Genomic DNA, 19,770 nt, shown 5'->3' with positions numbered 1-19,770 from the left:
CGCGAACCCGTGACCGGTCCGTGGGTGACTCACAGGCAGCGCCCCCCGGGCATGCACCCGGAGCTGTGCGCAGCGCCCAAGGATGCCCCCAGCCCTGCCCCGTGGCTGCGGTGAGCACAGCGCACACTCAGTCACAGCGATCCAGTCCCTCTGGGAGCCTCCTGCCCTGGGACGGTGCCTGCGGCCCGCCCTGGCTGCGGGGCAGGGACCAGGCGGCGGGGCGAATGAGGGCAGGGTGCAGCCTCTCACAGAAATGCAGCGTGCATCGTGCATGGGAACAGATGATCCTGGATCGGGGCCGTGCTGAATAACTCGCAGCTGCCACGGTCACTGGGGCCGCCTCTTGCACGGTGCGGGGCTGCGTGACACCCCGCCGCGGCATTCACAACGCCTGGCAAAACGAAGCAGGCCGGCTTCCCTGGGCGTGCGTGCAGAGCAGCGCCGCTTTCCCGTGCCCCGCTCAAGCCCAGCTCGCCCCCTTCGCCTGCCCCTCTTCAGACAGCACGCGGCTGGCTGGCGCTCGCACTCAGTGCCCAGGTGGGGATGCAGAACGCCGTGTTGCTGTTTGCCCTGTACCCGAGACGTCACACCCTCTTCTCGCTCCGCTTTACCCTGCACACACGAGATTCAACACACCTGAGCGAAGGAGCTGCTTTTTCAGCTTCTGCAGTGCTGAGAATGGACTGGGCTAAGTTCTCGCAGTGACTTGCCCTGTGTATTTGCACCTGCCCAACAGGTGGTAAGTGAAGACAAACTCTGGCCAGGCACTGATTCTGCTGGCAAAAGTCAGCTGTTGGGGCAGAACAGTGGAGATGCACCCACTAAAATGCTCCTCCCGCCCATGTAACGCCCCTGCTCTGCCCACATAATAAAACCTCCTCAACCAGAGGTGTAGGGCTTATGGCCGCTTAGTTGGGGTGACACAGTGTCACTGTAGACGCTGCGTCCCTTACGTCAGCTGCAGGGCTGTTATTCTTGTAAACCAGTGGTTCTCAATTTCATTCCCACCCGGGACCCTTGCGCCCCCCATGCCATGCCCTCCGCCGAAAATCTTGCTCTTTTCGGCAGCACGGCCCTATCAGCTGTTTGGCGGCTATTTGAGAAACACTGTTGTAAACAATTGACAAGAAAGCACCCCCCCGCCCCCCGTGAGTGCTGAGCCGTTGGGTGTCTGCTCCTGGCTGGGAGGGGGGCAAGAAGCCCAGATGCTTCTCCACCTGCAGCCTTGTCAATTTCAGGACTGAGCCCTGACATGGGATCAGCAGAGAAATTGACATGGCTGCCTAGCTCCCAGTAGGTGGTGGTGGGGGCAGAAACTGGGGCAGCTGGACCCCACTCCTATGGGGAGGGGGGGGAGGAGGGGAAGAGCCCACTAGGAGCCCAGGAGGCTCTCAGCTCCCCACTCTGCTCCTCTTTCGTCAGTGAAAGTCCTGCTGGGGAAGTGCCGACCTCTTATGTCAGCTTATTTTTCTAGTGTAGACAGGGGCTATTTGAAGACATTCTGCACTGGAAGCAATGATGGGGGTTGAAAAGGTTCCGAGAACACAGACCGCTTGGTATAGGGGCACCCGGTACAGCCTTTATGGCTCTGAAATGAAATCCATGTGTGGAGATTTTTCTTGCCCCAGAAGGTACCGGATTCACCTTTCAAATTCTCACTGCAAGCCGGCTGCCTCCTTTTTCACTTAGAAAACGATGCAAATAATCGCTTTTGTTCACTGACAAAGTGCTGCCGTCACTGCTGCGGGGTGAGCAGGGAGCCTTTGAAACCAAGAATGAACACTGCAGCTCCCCATGAGTTTGGAAACTGTGGCATGACCCCCCCTTTCCTGCAGGGATAAAGGAGGGGGAGGGGGGGCACGAACTAGGCACAGCCTCTCTGACATTCCCTGTGTGATGTGCTTCTGAATTATTTTGAGGGAGAAGATTGTTCCCCCAACCCCCAGCTGGTGCATCAGCAACTTAGTCCTAGCTCAGGGATCCACCTCAGACCTAGCCCCATCCCCCCTAAAGCCCTGGAGACTCTGACCCTCGCTCATCCTTCCAGCTCCGTCACTGAGCTTCCAACAGAGCTGCCCTTACAGAAAATGCTGCATAGTGTCTTCCTCCAGCGGGACATAATCCCCCAGCTCCCTCTGGAAAGCAGGGCTCTGAACCTGCTGCAGTCCAGCTGCCATGGCACACAGGCTACAGGAGGGAGGTGGAAAGAAAATCGCACAGCACAGCTTGGGTCACTCAGGTGGGGGCCCAGTTACCGGATTGATTCCTTCTAGTCAGTGAGTTCAAGATAGTTTTTAGCTTGCCCTAGTGTTAAAACCACAAAGCGTTTCATCTTGGGGTATGCTCTTTGTGCTGCTCATTCAATAAAGAGTCTCATTTCTCTGCACGAAAGGTGTGAATTTTTTTTAATCAATTTCCTCCCCGTTTCTGAAGGTTAGCTCCTGTTCCCCCTTGCAGCAGCACGATGCAGCCTTAACAGCCAGTTTAACCAGCTACCCGGGCACTAAATCCCTGCTAAAAGGCACTGCCCAGCTGCCAGACAGCCAGCCCTTTAGCACTGCTCGAGAAGGCAGGATGAGGAAGTTGAGCAGTGCAGGGCCATGCCTCCAGGATCCCCCTCTGCAGAACGGGTCCACACACGCAGCACGGTGGAGTCCTGCACGCCATGTCCTACCCTGCTGTTTACACTTCCGCTGTGCATGTAAAACCAGTCTTTCCTATACTTTGCACTGCTCTGGTCCCTTCCATCCAGCAACAGTGCGTTAACTAACTTCCACCACGCCCCAGTCACCTAGGGAAATATCACCTCCCTTTTACCAATGGGGAAGCTCCTTGTCGGCTGTAGGAAGAACAACTCCCAGCCCTGGGCTTTAACCACCAGATCATGGCCCATCTTCTGCACAATTCTACGGCTGCCCCAGCTCAGGAGCTGAGCCGTCACTGGATGTCTGCGGCTCTCCCTGCAGCGTTTGTGGAGGTAGCTGGGAGAAGGCTGCAGCCTCTAGGGGAGGAGACCTCCAGCCACATCAATGCTGAACTATCCTTGTTGCCCAGCACAGACTGGTGGGGCCGGGGGTGCGAATGGCACAGGGAAGAACAGCCAAACAGAACCCAAGCACTTCCTGGTGTTAGTCATTTTGGAAGGACTCGAAGCTGCTTTGCCCAGGGCGGGTGGGCGCGTGCGTAGTTGTCCGGTGCCTTTTGCTCAAGAGTTTGCACCGCTCCAGCTAAGAGCCCTCTCTGGGAGGAAACACAGCTCCTGTCTCCACCTCCATCTGGCCAACGCTCCCCCTTTCTCCCTGGGGAAAGTCTCCGGCCACTTGTTCCCCGGCGGCGATGGGGTGTCAGCGGCACGCTGCTGATTCCCTTAGGGACGTGCAGCGAAGCAGGACGCCCTTCAGAGTCTGGGAGCTGGCTGAGGTAATCTGAAAGGCAGCGGCACAGAATGGTCATTAGAAGAGCGGACAGTCGTGCTAGCCCCGACCTCTCCTTGCAGCAGGGAACAGTTCAGGAGTCGGCTGTGTGGGGAGGGGGAATCGCCCAGCGTGGCTGGTCTGAGACAGATTGACCACAGGGAAAGCTGCAGGAGTGCATCTGCTAGAAACCTGCGGCTGCTACAGTCCCAGCCTCTCCCAGCAGCAGGTGCTGGAAGGAATCGGACAGGCACTGACCGTGTTTGACCTCCAAGCTACTTTGGTCCTAGCCTCACCCCCAGAAGTCACTGTAGGGAGCAGGCAGCAGCGCTGGCAGAGGGGGCAGCTCCAGCCAGGCCAGAATCACTCTGCGAGGGAACTCGCAGCTATTCCCAGCAGGAGGTGGTGCAGGGAGCGGTGCTGAGCACACGTCCAGGCAGGCAGAAGAGCAGCTGTTCTGATTTGTGCTCACAGTTCATTTGCAAGCACCAAAAAACACATGCAAAGAGGGAGAACCGATCTCCGGCCCTTTGGAAAATGTCTTTCTAAACGCACCGTTTCCTCCTGGAAACAAAAGCCACCAGACGACTCACCTTCACTAAGACATAGTCCCCTGGCTGGGCCCTGGCCACAGCCCCTGAGCCCGTGCCGTCCTCCATCTCCACGTCGGGGAACACCACTCTGAGGTTACCATCATTCCTACCACACAGCTCCGTGGCAGAGCGCTTGCTGGGCTGGGAGGAGGACAGGGAACGTTACCGGCACAGTATGGCCTGTAGCAATGGGCTCTTGCTGCAGCAGCGGTGCTGGGAGACAGACCCCAAGGTTGAGGGAGCCAAAAAGCCTGCGCTAATTTTGGGTGCCCAACTTGAGCCATGTCTAAATCCCACCCCCATCAAGACCGTCAACGCTTCGGGGCAGCGACCCTGCCTTCCCATCTGTCCGAAACGCACCCAACGTGCTACTGGTGCCTCCCAGACAAACATATTGTAACCACACCGCCTGCCTGGTCTGCTGTCACCTGGCAAGCAGCCCCTGCACTCCACACTCTGAAATGATTCTTCTGCAGAATCCCCAAAGTCCTGTTTCGGGACCTTCCCCAAAGCCGACCTTTCAAACATGGGCCAAGATGTTCAAGGCCAGAGTTACGTTCCTACAGACATGGGAGCGTCTCAGTACTTCGCTCTGCACTTCTGGAGACCAGGTCACTTATTGAGGTACGTAGAGGTGGCCCGGGGCTAGCAGGGCCAGGAGGCGGAGCAGCAGAATGGCCTCAGAGCCTCTTGGCCAAGGGGAGGGAAGCAGACGCAGTGTCGTGTTCGAGTGGCACTCACTCCTTCCACCAGCACGAGCTGCGAGCGGCCCAGCATGGCTCCGTTTGCCCTGCTGGCCTCCTCCCGGAAGACAGAGATGAGTTCCTCCAGCCGCCTGTGCTTCACCTCCGCTGGCACGTCGTCCTGCAGCCGGTGATAGGCCCGGGTTTTCTGAAACAACAAGCAGGTGACAAGCCCTCTCCTGGCCAGCCCACCTTGGCTAGGAGTCCAGTCCTGTCTGAGCCAGCTGGGCTTGGATGCCAGTCAAACAAGGACAAACTTTCCACAGGTGACCAGCGACACTCCCACCCCGAGGAGACTGATCAAGCTTTGTCTCCTTCAGCCACGCCCAACCTCTCGCCTTCTTTCCCGCCACCTGTGCTCCTGGGACAGCCGCCAAGAGAGCTCCTGCCTCTTCTGCAAACCCACCTGCAGTGGGGTTGATAGCTGGCTACACGCAGCATCTGCAAAATTCCCCTCCAGCCAAGTCAAACGCGCCGGTGGCCGGACCACGGGACATGGGTGCTCAGCTCCGGGACCGTAATTCATGCTGGGGTGCAAACTGGGCCTGCAAAACCAGCTCACCCAGCTGGCAGCCTGGACGCTCACACAGCATTTTGCACGTGCAAAGCACTGAGCAAGGGAAAGGCCGCTCAGATCACGCTCCAAGACCATAAGCCCCATGGGCTGGGACCTTCCTCACTTGTCCAGCACAGCACCACATCCCCTGACAGGGCTACTGCACACAAGGGATTCAAATGCACTGGGCTGTCCAAGAGACGGGGGTTCAGTAATGCCTTCACTGCCCTTCGCTTTGGAGCTGGTACTGGAGTGCGAGGACAAACAGGAGAGAACAAACGGACCTGGACCAAGGCGACCACGCTAGAGATAAAGGAGGCTCCTTCCCCAGGCCCAGCACTCACCTGCCTCATGCTGTAGGCAAAGAGGAACCCCGTATTGTAGCGGACTTCCCTAAGCAAGGACACCGTCTGCTGGTGGTCATCCTCCGTCTCTCCGCAGAAGCCCGCTATGAAATCACTGCTCAGACTCACTCCTGACACGGAGAAACACAGGGTTACACAGCAGGGGAGCAGACACTTCGCCCATCAAAGCCAGAGAACAACGAGAGATGGGTTAACACAGGGCCGCTGTGAGCAGCTTTATTACCCATTGCCCCCCCGCCAGGATTCTTTCCCACAAGTGCAGAGCGAGGCCCCAGGATGGGTTGGGAGCACAATCACTTCTAGGAGACCCATGCGAGCGCGGGGCGGGTCACCGCCCTGCCGACAGTTTCACTTGGGAAAAAAATCATGATTCTTCCACATGTGCCCCTTCAATTGCAAAGAACGAAAGCCTGATCTAGCCACTGCCAGCATCAACGCACGTGTGTGTGAGAGCGCGTGAGGATGGGCGAATGACTCTAGAGGGAAAGTAAAACACAGCAGCGCCGGGCTCAGATCAAGGCAAAAGGAAACCCCTACCTGGTATGGAATCCCGCACGTGCTGTATGAGCGCTAAATACGTTTCTCTGGTGTAGCTGTGAGGAGAAGCACAAGGACTGGTTGGTTATGAAGCTATCATGTCATCAGGGAGACAGGAAGCAAAAGCAAAGTCTCCCCCAAACCCAGAGATTCCTCTGGTTGAACCTGAAGCTCCAGAGGAATGGACTGGATAGTGCTTCACCTCCATCTCCCTGCTGGGCCAGGCTGGGTGGCACACCCATTACAAAGGTCAAAGCCACAATACTGCAGCACTGCAATCGGCTGGGGTGAGGGGTGCAGCGGGGGCGCCTGCGCTTGCAAAAACCAACAGCGAGGGGATGTGATGACGCAGAACCAAAAACGCATGGAACAAAATTTGGCTGACAGAATTGAAAACTGCTCAGAAGAGTGCGCTGCGTGTGACTGCAATGTGTGTTTGCCACGTCAAGACTGAGACGCAGACAGACATGGAGAGGTCCTGGCAGGAGCCCCTCACTTTCACCCCCAAAATAATGTTAAATTGACAAGCAAAATGTTCAGCCAGGCCTCTGAACTAGTCTGTGTGACCATCTGATGCACGTTCATTACACATGCAAATGGGTGCACCAGACCCTCATGTCTGAGAAGCGTGCGACTTCCTCGAGTTCCCTGTCCAGCAGACAGGCTCCCGTTTCCCCATCTCTGATCCGAGGCGCACGCTGAGCACAGAGGAGGGGACAGGCCCCGTCCCCACTGTCAGACTCACCCTCGCCTCATGGCCTCCAGGACTCGCGTGCTTCCACTCTGGGCTGGGAGGTGGAGCTGGTTGCAGATGTTGTGCCTCTCCTGGATGAGCTGCAGGAGCTGTGGAGAGGAGACAGAAGGGCGGTCACAGAGCTGCCTGGCTGCGCACTGCCCCGTCCCAAAACAAAGGTAATAATCTGCTACACAAAGGTGAGCCAACAGCAACGGCAGAGACACAGCTCCCGCGTGGCGCCAGCAGCTGGGGCGCCTCTAGGGACGATCTCAGCCTGGCTCCCTTCCAGGCGAGCTGCAGTTCCCTTGTCAAGGAGGTGAAATCACACAGCTGTGTGCTCCCTGGGAGCCGGCCATTCACTTCACACCCTCACCTCATCAGGAAAGTCCTTGGGGTGCGGGGAGGTGAAGCGGATCCGGATTTCCGGGTCGACTCTGGAGGCCTGGTCCAGGAGATGGGCGAAGCGCAAGCCCCCCTCTTTCGCTTTGTAGATGGTGCTGAAGCCCCGGCTCAGGCCAGGTGCGGCAGCCGCGCGGAACTGGACTTCGGAGGTGTCTCGGAAGCTATTGACGTTCTGACCCAGAAGGGTCACTTCTTTCACCCCCTGTGGGGACGGACAAAGGGACATGAGTCACACGGGAAAACCAGCCAGCCAGCAAACACAGACACGCCCCTGCGCAATCCTGGCTCTGCAAAGCCATCGCCGCGTGGGGGCAGGTTCACTGACCCTGTGAGAAGGGCTGGGGGCTGACGCCTGCACCTTACGCACAGACCAGCCAGAGCCCTGGGAGCAGCAGGACACGCTCACCGCCCTGCCAACGTGTCCCAGCCTCTAGGGCCGAGGGGAAGCCCTGTCTCCACGGCCTTGTCAATCCCGGGCCTCTCGGCTGACCTACAAGAGTACAGACGGGAGGGGAGGTTTCGTGATGCAGACACCGATGCGCCGGGAGCAAGCCGGCACCATCACACCTGTCCCCACGGGCCATCGAACAGACGGGAACGATTCACCGGCTCTGCCAGTCCGGGCTGGATTTGAACAGGTGGAGATGGGGACCCCGCCCCCAAGTCAGCTACTCACAGATCCTCCGCTCTGTAGCCAGCCTCCCTCCCCCATTGCCCTGGCCAAGGCTGCTGCAAAAGTACCAAGTGCCTGTTCCCCGCAGCGGGGGATGCCGGTGGACAGAGACCAGCCTTCAGTCCCTCCCTCCTGGGCCGCATCATAGGGAGAGCCATTGTTCTAGTCTCATCTACAGCACCAGCCCCAGCGGGCACTCCCCACGCATCGTCCGAAGACACGTGACCCAAGAGCCCCTACTCTGCCCCCGGGCCTGGGGCGGGCAGGGTGTAAAGGGAAGCCGCACCTGATCGGAGAGCATCTTCACCTCCTGCAGGATGGAGGCCAGGGGCCGGCTCCTCTCGCGGCCGCGGGTGAAGGGGACGATGCAGTAGCTGCACATGTTGTCACAGCCGCGCGTGATAGATCTGCAGCGGGGAAACACCGAGCGGGCGGGTCAGCGCGCCAGTCACGCCAGAAGAGCAGCCGGCCTCGCGCACTCACCGCGCAGACCCCAGCGCCTCGAGGTCAGCCTGCACCACGGGGGAGCACCCAGGCCTTCCTCCCTCCCAGGGCAGGGTGGTAACTGCCTCTCTGTACCGCTACGCTGGGTCCACGCCTGGAACGTGGCTTCGTGGCTGGGCAGCTCCTTATCAGAAACAAACCAGCCGACTGGATGAAAAGCAGCAGGGGCGAGTGGGGGCTGGAAGGGGCGATTTGCCAGGCGGGATTAAATACGCTCAGCTTGGGTGAGAAACAACCAAGGGCACGGAGGAGGAGCCAGCCACACACCTGGGAAAGGTGTGAGCGTCAGCGGCAGGGGAATTGTTTGGAGTGGTGCCTGGGTGATGGGACCAGGCTGCGAAAGGGAAAGCAGGCTGGGTATTAGGCAAAGCTGCCTGGCAGTCAGAGCTGTGGAGGAGTCTCCCCAAGGCGGGCGGGAGTCCGATCGCTCCGGACAAAGCAGGAGTGAGCGTGAATCAGCTGGGCGAAGGGCTGGATCTGCCTCACAGGAGACGTGCATGGCACAGACACCAGCTTGGCAGGTCTCTGCCATCTCCAGCATGTGTTTCCCTACGACACGCCGAAATCAGAGCCCTGCCGAGGACGGGCTGTGGGAGAAAGAACGCTCGGCTCTTACACGAAGGCAGAGGTGGCGTTCGGACTGGTCTGCACAGGCAGGACATCCGCGTATGTCTCGTCTAAGGAAAGCAGGACGTTGGCAGCCTGCTGGCCAGATTCGGCCACGGCCAGCAGCCGGGGCAGGTCACGATACGCATCAGGGCCTGCCACGATATCCACCAACTTCTCCCTGTGCAGGATCTCCTCCCTCAGCCTCTCGGCCATGCAGCCTGCGGCCAGAGGAGAACAGTCAGCGTCGAGAGGCACCCAGCCATGGCAACAACCCTCGAACACACCCAACATACGCTCTTCCCCCCAGCGAAGCCAGCATCACAGGATGCAGCCAGGCGTCCCCTCGACAGTGGATGTAACCCCCGCCCCCGGATCCCCCACGCTTCGCCATGGCCACGCGGTAACGCTGTACATGCTGCCAGGTACCTAGGATTCCTATCCGGAGAGGTGCCTGGGTCCGTAGCCGCTTGGATTTCAGAGCCGTGAGGTGCTGCAGGCGGTTCCAGATGGCCTGCTCAGCCTTCTCCCTGGGGAGCCAGGATAAACAACAGGCAGTGAAGCTTCCCCTGCCCCTTCCATCCCAGGGCCACAAGCACTTGTGGAACAGTCGGGAACGAGAGGCAGGGACGTATCAGCCTCCCTTCACAGACAAGGCCCACAGCTGTCCAGGGACACATCCCAGTGTGGAACACGGACAGGGAAAGAGCTCCAGCCCCCATCTCCGCAGCCTCATACCTCAACCTCTTCCACGGCCATCACACCACTGGCTTCGGAGATTTTAAGGCCAGAAGGGCCCCGTAGGACTGTCTAGCTTGTCACACAGGACAGAGAACCTCACCCAGCCACCTACCTGGCGATATTTCTAGCCTGATTTTGTCTAGCCTCATCCTCCAACCACCGAAACTCATTAGGGCTTTTCCGGTCAGATTAAAGAGCCGTCTGCGGTCAGACATCTCTTCTCCATGCAGGTCGCGTGGCATACGCCACGATGTAGCCACGCCTCACCCTCTCTTGGACACAGTAAATAGATGGAGCCTTTTAAATCACTCACTGGAAGCCTATTTCTGGTAGTTCTTTCCAGAGCCTTTTCCAATTTTTCCACATCCTGACGCTACAAGAACGAGGGAGGAGACCTGTAGTCACGGTCTACCATAGCGCAGGGGCGCCCGCTGTTTTACAGCACACGGGAGTGCTGTTAGAGCACTGAGGACTGTGCTAGTTTGGCACCCCAGCACCACGCGCTGGTTTGTTTGCTTGCTTGCGCGGGTATTGCCTGGACACTGCAGAAACGACTCTTAACCAGTGAGACTGAGGCCCTTCAGAGGAAGCTTTGGACTTTACTGGTGACACAAACTGCTTCACCGCTGACAAGGAGCCTTCAGAAACAGCCTGCAGCTTTCCACACAGGCACTGAGCTCCTGCCACATTCTACTGTTACGGGAGGAGGAGATGGAGAAAAGAGGCAAGATACAGAGAAGCAAAAACAGATGTAGATTAAGTAGTTAAAAAAATAAAAGTGGCTTTATTCTGTATAATGCTGCTTTAAGTGTATCCCACTGGTGAGTCTCTCGGGTCCCCTGCTTTATTGATTCGCAGAGGATGGGAGTTGTTACTGGCCACAGCTCCAGAAACTTTCCTCGTTAGCTCAAACTGTAGAAACTCATGCTTTTAGCTCTGGAGGCCGTTAGGTCAATCCCCAGTGTGTCAGCCAGGATGGCTGTCATCACATCACATAAGCACCCGTTATGTTCATGGTTACCATTAACTGAAATGCTGACTAGCACTGTAATAAGGTGACGTCAGTCCAGCTCTTTAGATACCAACTGGGCCCGTTCCATGTCTCCAAACTCCAGGATCTGATCTCAGACACTTGGAGACATTCACTCTCCATGGTTTCCAAATAATCCTTTTTTAAGAAAATGAAGTTTCCTACCTGATAGAACAGGTGACAAGGAGAATCACATCCGCCTAAAGTGGGGAAGACAATAAAAAGTGAAGAAATGGTTTCAAAAGCTGAACAAATCAGAGAAGAAGAACTGGTTCTCTACGTACGCAGGAACACCAGCTCCGCCAGTATCACAGCCATCAGCTAGGGCAGCAAACAAAAGAAAGATCTAACACTACACAGTGGGATCCCGGCACAGCAGAGAAAAAACGTAACGGAAACCAGGCAGAATTCTTGACGGCCTGGATGTGAGTTAAATCCCAGCCACCTGCTTCACACTGCGCCCAATTCCCTTTGCAACCAAAACAGATACAGCCATATGCAAAGTGTAACTATTTTTTAAAAAATAAATCAAGCTTTATTATTGTGCCCAGCACAATGCAGCATTTCCAGCTGCCAAGCAGGGCTTCCCACAGGGTTTAGAACTGAATCGGCAGGGCGCTGTGCGGATGAGACATCTCGCAGGTTTAGACCCTTTATCTAAAGCTGCTCCTCGACCCAGGCTAGGAGACATGAGCAAAGGGGTTCACAGATGCAGCGCCAGCGGAAGTCCTTGGGCAGGCCCTGTACGTAAGGAGAGCTAACTCGGCGCCATACCTCACCCAGCCGGTTTGTCCTCAGGTAGCCATTCTTCTGCAGGATGGCCCAGGCAATCTCCGTGTCATTAACATTCATCTGGCAGCCATAGGTCTCCAGATACACTGCAATGAACCAGAGGGCAGCCCCTTGGTGTGACCAGGACAGAGAGGGGAGGATTCCGCCATTGTTCTCTAGCCATTGGGCTTCCCTGGATAAACGGTCTCCACAGCCTGCCCCTGCAGAGCAGGCAAAGCCACGTTGCACCCTCACTACTGATTCTAGGGGGAGCTCAGAGACTCGCATGCTGTGGAAACGCGCGCTGGGGTCTGCTGAAAGAGTAGAACATGGACACTCTGCCTAGTAGGGCAGCCCTGAACAGAGAGACCCAGCCTCAGCCCAATGACAGCTGCTGAGTGAGGCTGGGAATCCTGCGGAGGCGGCCTAGGATGTAACAAACCGTGGCCACGTGTGCAAAGGCCCTAAGCTGGGCCTGGACCTGCAGCCCCAGACACGTGAGCCCCTTGCACCGGAACGACAGCAGTACAGCCGCTGGCTGCAAGGAGGCGGCCGCTGCTGGGGCCAGATGCTAGAGGGAGACGGTATCACGTCGCTCAGCCCGTCCGTCACCCACGGCTCTGCCTTGGGCCTCTCGCAGCCAAACTGCGGCTGGGGGTTTCCTCCTCTCCGAGGAGCTGGCAGTGCCACCCGGGCTCAGAGTCACGCAGGCTGGCACGCACCGCAGCGATTCCCCGCTGCTGGCACTGGGCAGGTCCCTACAGTCTCTCACCCCAGTGCCCTGGGTCCAGACCCTGCAGCGTCCCAGAGAGACGCGGGGCGGTTGGGACGCTAGTAGCAATGCTGCTGGGATGGCGTCGCCTGATAGTCAACGATTCCCCTCTGCCCCCCTCGGGCAGTAACAGCACAGGCCTCTCGGCTGAGAGCATGCATCAAACACCCTGCTTCGCTAGCCGTGGCTTTGCCGGACGTCTGCTCCTGCCTGTCACGGCCAGTCACTAGGCAGAGACTGGCCCTGTGAACAATCCAGCCCTCTCCACCCTCACCTGCTCTTCAAGACACAGGGGAAAAGGGCAGTTGATGTTTTCTTAACTTCAGAAAAACAAAAGAGCCCTGACAGCCGGTGGGCTGGGCCCTTCCCCGCGGCGACCTCCGCAGCGATTCTCAGCACCGCCTCGCCCTGGACTGGGCACGGTCATTAACCCGTCGGCCCCAGCGCTCAGCTCGCCGGGCCCCCGAAGACAGCCTGGTTCTAGGGCACTGATGGCCAGGCTCTCGCACAAGCACGGCATGTCACAACGCCCAGGACGCGGTGCCGGGCGCAGAGGAGAACTGGACAACTTGTGCAAAGAATAGGGGGGATTCAGTCCTGTGCAGAGGGGCGAGGGGGGCCGAAAGGGGGAGCAGACAGGGCAGCGACACTGACCTTTCCTCCTGGCTTCCCCAGGGGCGCTGGAAGTGAGATACGGCACCGGCTCCTCCGGCTCCTCCGTCACCTGCCGGCCAGCTTCCAGAGGTGGGGCGGTGTTTCTTAGAAAGTGCTGCAGCGTCGGCCCTGTGGCCAGCCTGGCGCTGAAGCCCTCCAGGCCCTCCTTCTGCTCACCCTTCGCCGGGTGGGGGCCGGCGTCCAGCCCCCAGGCGGACACGCGAGATCTGAGCTCTGAACGCGCGGCCCACGACAAGGGTCTCCCGGCGGCTCCCAGCGCATGCTTCAGGGGCTGCATCAGCATCATCCGCATCATCATCATCGTGGCTGAGGGGTGGGAGACCAGGCGCCCTGCACAATCCCAGCGAGCGAAGGGCATCGACCAGCCAACCCAGCCTCACCCCTAGTCCTGGGGAACCGGCCCAGAACACCAGGAAAGGATTCGATGGGGTAACAACCCCCGCGCGGGTCCCAGGACACGGGCTGGGCCGGCTGCAGGACTGGGACCCTAGCTCGTTTTCTGAGAGTCGGAGCCGCAGGTCTCAGTGGCCCGACCCCGCGAGGGCTGGGGGGTGCTGGGGAGACTCAGACAGGGCCCCTCCCCCCAGTGCAGGGCAGGAGAAGCTAGTGAATGAATGGGGGGCTGGGCTGGGTCAGAGGAAGGGCAGCTGCTCGCACAGCAGGGCAGGAGCCCAGGGGCAGACGTGCAAGAGCTGCCCCCACCCCCTGTGCGGGCTGAGAGCAGGATCCACCCAGCCAGCTGCTGGGGGGGGGGGGGGGGGATTCCCCAGTTCAGCCCCTTCCCTGCGCCCCCCACCCCAGGGGCATGCAGCAGGACTGGGAGGGCTGCAGGCCTGGCTGCTGCGGGTCCCTGGGCGGGCAGCACACGCCTGGCCCCATGCAGGGCCCGGGACAGGCCCCAGAGCGCCCCAGGCCTGCAGCTGAGCGTTTACCTTGGAGAGGCGCTGCTCACTGCAAAGCTGTTCACTGCAAAGCAGCGGCTGCTGCATCTGCTCCCTGGCCCGGCCCGGCCCGGCGGGCTGCACGCACGCTGCACGCTGCACGCTGCCCCGGCTGCACACTGCTCACGCCCGGCTGCAAGCGGAGCAAAGCGCTCCCCCTGCAACCTGCTGCCGGGCAAGCTCGGTTCCTGGCTCCAAGGTTCCTGCTGATTCTCCCCGCCCAGCTGGGCGTTCCCCGGGTGCCGGCCAAACTCCCCCAGGAAATGCGCCTGCGCCCGGGTGTTTTTCCTCGGCGCCCCGCTCAGAGTCTTGGCTTGGGTGTTAAAGACGCCGGTCGGTTTCCAGTGTCTGTGGCTCTGGAGAAAAGGTGAGCGCATGGCCCGTGTGCAGCCTGCCAGCTCAGAGCGGAGAGGGCCAAAGGAAAGAACTCAGCAGTTATGTTTAAAAAAACCACACAAAACAAAACACACCAAAAAAACCTTCTTGATTTTTGGTGCCTGACGCATGATTTTTTAAATGCTGGGGCTTGGCAATGCTGACGTTTTCTTACAAGAAATTGCTGTCCCTGTCCCTCTAGAACTGAGCTCCCCCCAGTCCAGCACAGCCTTTCAGAGTGAACGTCTGTCCCCCCAAAACCATCCCAGCAGGAGAGAGGGCAGAGGAAACCCCGAGGAGAGCAGCAATGTTCCCTCAGCACAGGCACCATTCCGGCTGTTGAGTTTTAAAATGATACTTAAATTACATTCTAAGCCGCCTGCGCTGGATCACTTGCTTGGTCAATTACAAGGGCCTACACCCAGCACTGGGCAGGGATCAGGGGTCTGACTATGAACTATGCACCACCCTGCTTTGTCGCTCTATTGTCCCTCTTCTACAGCCTCTGCTCATGGTATCACGCTCTGGGTGCCAAACCCCAGGTGGTAGCATCACAAAGGCAAAGAGACGCTGCCAGTTTCACTTGTCACTGCCTCAGGGGAGACAGCTTTGTATTAAAAGCAGTACAAACCATGCAGTGACCAATACAAATATATTTGCTCACTTCTTCTCCTCTGCTCACACAAAATTACCCCCTCACGCAAAAGCCTGGGGGAACAGAACACGCTGAAAGTCAAAAACCTTGAGCAGTCTCAGAGAATTCTTTTACGTTTCAGCAGCCTTTTGAAGCGTCCCGCACAGGGCATTTTCCCAGCAGCATCAGCAGCCCCATGTTAGTCACATCTCGAACTGAAACCTAAAGATGATTGGCTCCGGAATGGCAGCGGAGAAAGGGAGGGAATGTGTGAGCAGCATGTTCTGTGGTGTGCGCAGTTCTACGCGAGGCAGCAATTGTCAAGGTGCAGCAGTCCCAAAGAAGCAACGGCAGAGAAGGTTCTCAGAGGCTACTTTCTGATGTCGGGAAGGGGATGGGGGAGTGTGTTATAAATGTGCAGACAAAGGCACAGCAATCCTGGAAGATATACGGTATCATTTACCACTTCATGACACTTTCAGAAACATCACTGTGTTACAGGCAGGGTCCAAAATGCTCTTTCAAAACCAGCGTACTCCTGTGCTAGACGGTTTACACAGGCTGACTTTACCTGCACCATTCCCTATCCAGCACGCTGATTTGACCAGAAATAAGCAGATCAGTGTACCAAACCACTGCTGCATTAAATGTGGACTGCCCTGGGTTAATAGTTTGCTCCAGTAAATCCACACAGGTAGGAGGCCGAAAGCTAAATGTAGGCACCTGACCAAATGGCCTGATTTTCAGTGGCAGCCAGCACCTGCAGCTTGCAATCAGCTGAGGAGGGAAATCAAATTCGTTTGGTCAATGAGCTGCATGCACAGACAGCCCTGTCATCTGTACTAATCTGTCAGCAGCGTGTGGCTGCCACGTGGCGAGGGCACATTCGTGTTTAATGGGGAAGCCAAATATTTAGTGTTTTTATCAGCTCTGTGTTGGTGCAGCTTTATTTTAAGTGCAAACCAATGTAGCAAAGGAACATAGGAACTGTCAGACTGGAGCAGAGCCCAGGCCTGTCTCCGCTCTCTGACAGTGCCCAGCACCAGATGCTGCAGAGGAAGGTGTGAGATAATCTGCTGCCACACTAGGTCTCCTCCTAATCCCTAATGGTCAGAGATTGGTTTAAACCCGGAAGCAGGAGATTTAATGTTTCCTCCAGATATTCTTGCTATTCACAGAAATATCCGGTCCCTCTTTACACCTTGCTTGGTTCCTGGCCTCAACAATATCTTGTGCCTGTGAGTTCCGCAGTTCAATTACGTGTTGTATGTAGAAGCATTCCTTCTGATTGGTTTTGAATTTGCCCTGTCTATTTAACTGAACATCCCCTTGTTCTTGTGTTAGCCTACGATTGGCAACTGTGAACCACATAGCCAAGCAGAACCATGTGTCATCTCCCCATGCCACATGTGAACCGAGTGCAAATCAAGCCTCAACCCCACATGTCGCACGGGTGCCATGTGCACTGGATATGTCCAAGACCCAAAGTGTAACTGCAGTTACGCTCTTGAAACTCTGCTGGTGCAAATTTGGGGCTTCGTTTTTACTTTGACCGGCATGGAACTAATTGACCTCCGCAGATAGCAGGGGCTCTTCCCAGGAGCTGTGCTGATGGTGGAGGAGCTGAGACACTCGGGTTCTGCGCTCAGGTGCATCACTGTCTTTGCCAGCCTGGACAGCTCGACAGTCACCTTCCTATAGGTCTGGTTGGAAATGGGGCCGTTAACGGGATCACTGGAGTCAAGGTGAAAAGAGCAGGGGCACCATTTGGTTCCTGAACCTAGCCGCTGCCAATTTCACTGGTGTTGTGTTTGCCTTTCTACACTGCATCTCTCCGCCTGGCTAGTGGCCTTTGGCAGCGCGTTCTGCCGAGTGCGCCGCTTTGCCTTCGTCTTCCTCTTGCACAGCAGCGCGTTGCTGCTCACAGTGCTGCTCACAGAAACCCAGGCGGCAGCGAACTAGCAGCTGGTCTGCTTGACCGGCTGGGTCTGCCTCCTGCCGTGGCTAGTTCCCACGCTCCTCAGCTCCCCTTTGTTGGCATGCACCCACTGCCCACGGCCTCTTTTCCTAGCGAGGCCGAGCCTGACCGCACAGACTCCCAACTGCTTCCAAATGTTTGTGGGCAAGGGTGTCACGGACCACGCAGCAGCTGGGCCAGGGAATCGGCGTGTGCGGACAGCAGGGGACATTGCTGTGTTCAGACACAACCCTCCACTGGCTGAACGCCTCACCACCTGCCTCGCGGTCTCATGGTCTCCATTCCACAGCAAGCAAAGCAGGCCGCAGAAACCTGCCTCCCATCACTAGCTGCAGCCCGGACAGGGACACTGGAAACCGCTGCCCTCACGCCGCCCGTCACAGGGGAAGCCTGGCATTGCAACTGCACGTTCTTCTCATCCTGCTGGCGGCGTTTGACTTCTCTGAGCACCGCTGCCTTGCCCAACATCATCACCGCCTGCCTGCCAGGCAGGCCAACCACCCCCGGGTGCCTCACTCCCTCAAACCCTGCAAGTGGCATCCTTCTTCCTCACAGGTGTGCTGCTGACAGCGGTGGGGCCCTCCTGGCTTCTTCGAGGGAAGACATGGTGATGCTGGAGAACAGGGCCTGAACTGCATCCTCGCCGAGAATCACAGAACAGGGCTGGGAAAACCAGTCACTCCTCTCAGAGGACACGCTCAGTCAAAAGTTACTCGGAGGACTCTTCTGAGGGACCCCCAATAACACTCGGCTCTTACAGACGCACCACAGCCTGCAGCAATGGCTGGGAAAGTTAATCTGAGTTCAAACTACAAAACAAAACCTCCCCACTGAGCGAGTCGTTAGTATTTTATACAGAGCTGTGTCACCTGGCGGGGCGGGAAGGGGCCTGAGAGTCAGGATTCCTGCCTTTGATTTTTGGCTCTGCTGTAAAACTGAGCATGTGACAACCTCTTCGTGCCTCAGTTTACTCACCTGTAAGATGGTTGCCTACCTCACAGACCTTATCAATCAGTAGTGCTGCTTGGAAAATTATCCACCCCCACATGAAAAATTCTGAAGAAAGTGATTTTTGCAGTTCTTCTAACAAAAAAATTCTTAACTTTTTTTTTTAATTTTCGTTGAAAACCTGAAAATCAAAAACTTCCATTTAAAACAATAAATAATTAATAAATACAATTGGTTTTTGGTCACCGAAAACTGAAAATTTGTTGGGTTTCATATTTCCCCCCCCAGTATATCAAAAATTTCCAGTATATCAAAAAAACCTCTGTTTTTCATTGGAAACAAAATTTTTTGATAGACATTTTTCAGCCAGCTCTGCTTATTAGTGCGTGTATTGGAGCTTTCAAATTCTTGGGTGAACACCATTATGGGCCTGATGCAAAGCTAGGGCGACCCGACGTCCTGATGTTATCGGGACCATTCCAATGTTAGGCACTTGTCTTATATAGGCAACTATCCACCCCCCTCCAAAAAAAAAATGTGTCCTGATTTTTCACAGTTGCTAGCTGGGAACCCTATGCAAAGCCCACCGAAGGCAATGGAGAATTTTCTAGTGGGATAATGTGCTATTTCCTTGCAGTGAAAACTCTGCTGAGGGCGCCACAGAAATAGGTTATAATACCAAAAATCCTTCCGCAACATCTGCCGTTATCAGACAGTGTTTTATTTGCCAACAGCACATTTAAACACGTTCTCTTCTCTCTAACAGCCTTTCAAGTGAAGCAAGTTGCAGCGGGAATACATGGGCTACAGATGGTCTGAGTGAAAAGTGGTTTGGGGAAGAGGCGTGGCCAGGAGCCCTGATCTGAGGAACCCATCACTCCAAACCACCTTTTCCCCCTGGTTTTCTCATCAGTATAAAATGTGCAGAGAGCTGGCTGGTCGCAGGGGGCCGCTCTCCTGCCCTGCCCTGCCCTGCTCCAGCTGGAGCTGCTGCATTGCATTAAAGAGACAGCTACTGCTACAGGCCGGGCTTCCAAAGCAATTGCCCTAGATACACCATAGCATCGTGAGTGCGGGTTGGAGTGGGCCAGGAAACAGCAGCCGCATGGAAATACGTGCCTGACCATGGGAAAGGATGAGGAACCTCCGGCTCAGATGGCATCGTCCCAGTAGGAAGCACTGGTATTTTCAGCTAATCATCTTTCAAATGCCCAGCACATTTAACAGAGCTGGAGCCAGCGCTCAGACAAAGACTGACGGGGACCCTGAGGTGTGGGACTCCCAGCTCCCTCACCTTCTGGCTGTCGTTCATTTCTGGTCTCGTCTGCCGCACCATGAAATTGCTCTGGCTAGTCAATGGACACAGCCCTTGGTGGCTGGTGAGCATCGCCCCGTGAGCCACTCTACCTGGCAGAACCAGTCTGCTTCGGAGGGCAATCGCCACAACTGCTCATTAAGGCCGATCAGAACTTCACCCCATGCACACTAATCAATCAGTCGACTTGCTCAGGGCCTGGTCCAACTCCCAGTGCAGCGTGTGGGAATCTTTCCTGGGAGTTGGATCAGTTCTGTGCGCTGTACCGCATATAGTGTCAAAGCCTGGGGAAGGGAAAGGAAGGAGAGCTCAAGTTTACTTGGTTTTTTGAACCCCATGCACGCTTCTCCTCTGTCTATCTAGTGCCCAGTGATCCAGACCGAGACAGGCAGGAGGGTAATGTGTTTGGAGACAAACCACATGTTTTTTACTCCTGGACAAACAGGTCGGTAGGAGAAGGGG

General features: G+C 56.6%; 1 protein-coding gene across 2 annotated transcripts; it reads right to left on the bottom strand.

The window, feature by feature from the left end:
- Positions 1-1,131: 1,131 nt before the first annotated feature.
- CDK5RAP1 (CDK5 regulatory subunit associated protein 1) lies at positions 1,132-14,168 on the bottom strand. Of its 2 annotated transcripts, XM_067553954.1 has the most exons (14): positions 14,050-14,168; positions 13,097-13,423; positions 11,674-11,777; positions 11,065-11,099; positions 9,558-9,658; positions 9,139-9,349; positions 8,305-8,425; positions 7,317-7,547; positions 6,953-7,050; positions 6,208-6,263; positions 5,650-5,780; positions 4,748-4,897; positions 4,007-4,147; positions 1,132-3,425 (listed from the first exon to the last, which is right to left on the bottom strand). In XM_067553954.1, exons 2-14 carry the CDS (start codon positions 13,416-13,418, stop codon positions 3,345-3,347), a joined length of 1,782 nt encoding a protein of 593 aa, XP_067410055.1. In that variant the 5' UTR covers positions 13,419-13,423; positions 14,050-14,168; the 3' UTR covers positions 1,132-3,344. The 2 variants fall into 2 exon arrangements, with proteins under 2 accessions (XP_067410055.1, XP_067410054.1); XM_067553953.1 differs by lacking the exon at positions 14,050-14,168 and having other exon boundaries at positions 13,097-13,588.
- Positions 14,169-19,770: the final 5,602 nt, after the last annotated feature.

This window comes from Emydura macquarii, unplaced genomic scaffold (assembly GCF_026122565.2).
Source record: "Emydura macquarii macquarii isolate MOO-44397 ecotype Brisbane River unplaced genomic scaffold, CSIRO-AGI_Emac_v2 contig_1483, whole genome shotgun sequence".
Classification (NCBI taxonomy): domain Eukaryota; kingdom Metazoa; phylum Chordata; order Testudines; family Chelidae; genus Emydura; species Emydura macquarii.
Note: the sequence above shows the minus strand (reverse complement) of the source record. Positions and strands in the feature narration are given on the sequence as shown.

Coding starts and splice junctions, on each gene's coding strand:
- CDK5RAP1 (XM_067553953.1), bottom strand. CDS start 13,475: ATGCCCTTCGCTCGCTGGGATTGTGCAGGGCGCCTGGTCTCCCACCCC. Junction 7,051..7,316: donor CCAAGGACTTTCCTGATGAG/GTGAGGGTGTGA, acceptor TCCTCTCCACAG/CTCCTGCAGCTCATCCAGGA. Junction 6,264..6,952: donor CTGGAGGCCATGAGGCGAGG/GTGAGTCTGACA, acceptor TTCTCCTCACAG/CTACACCAGAGAAACGTATT.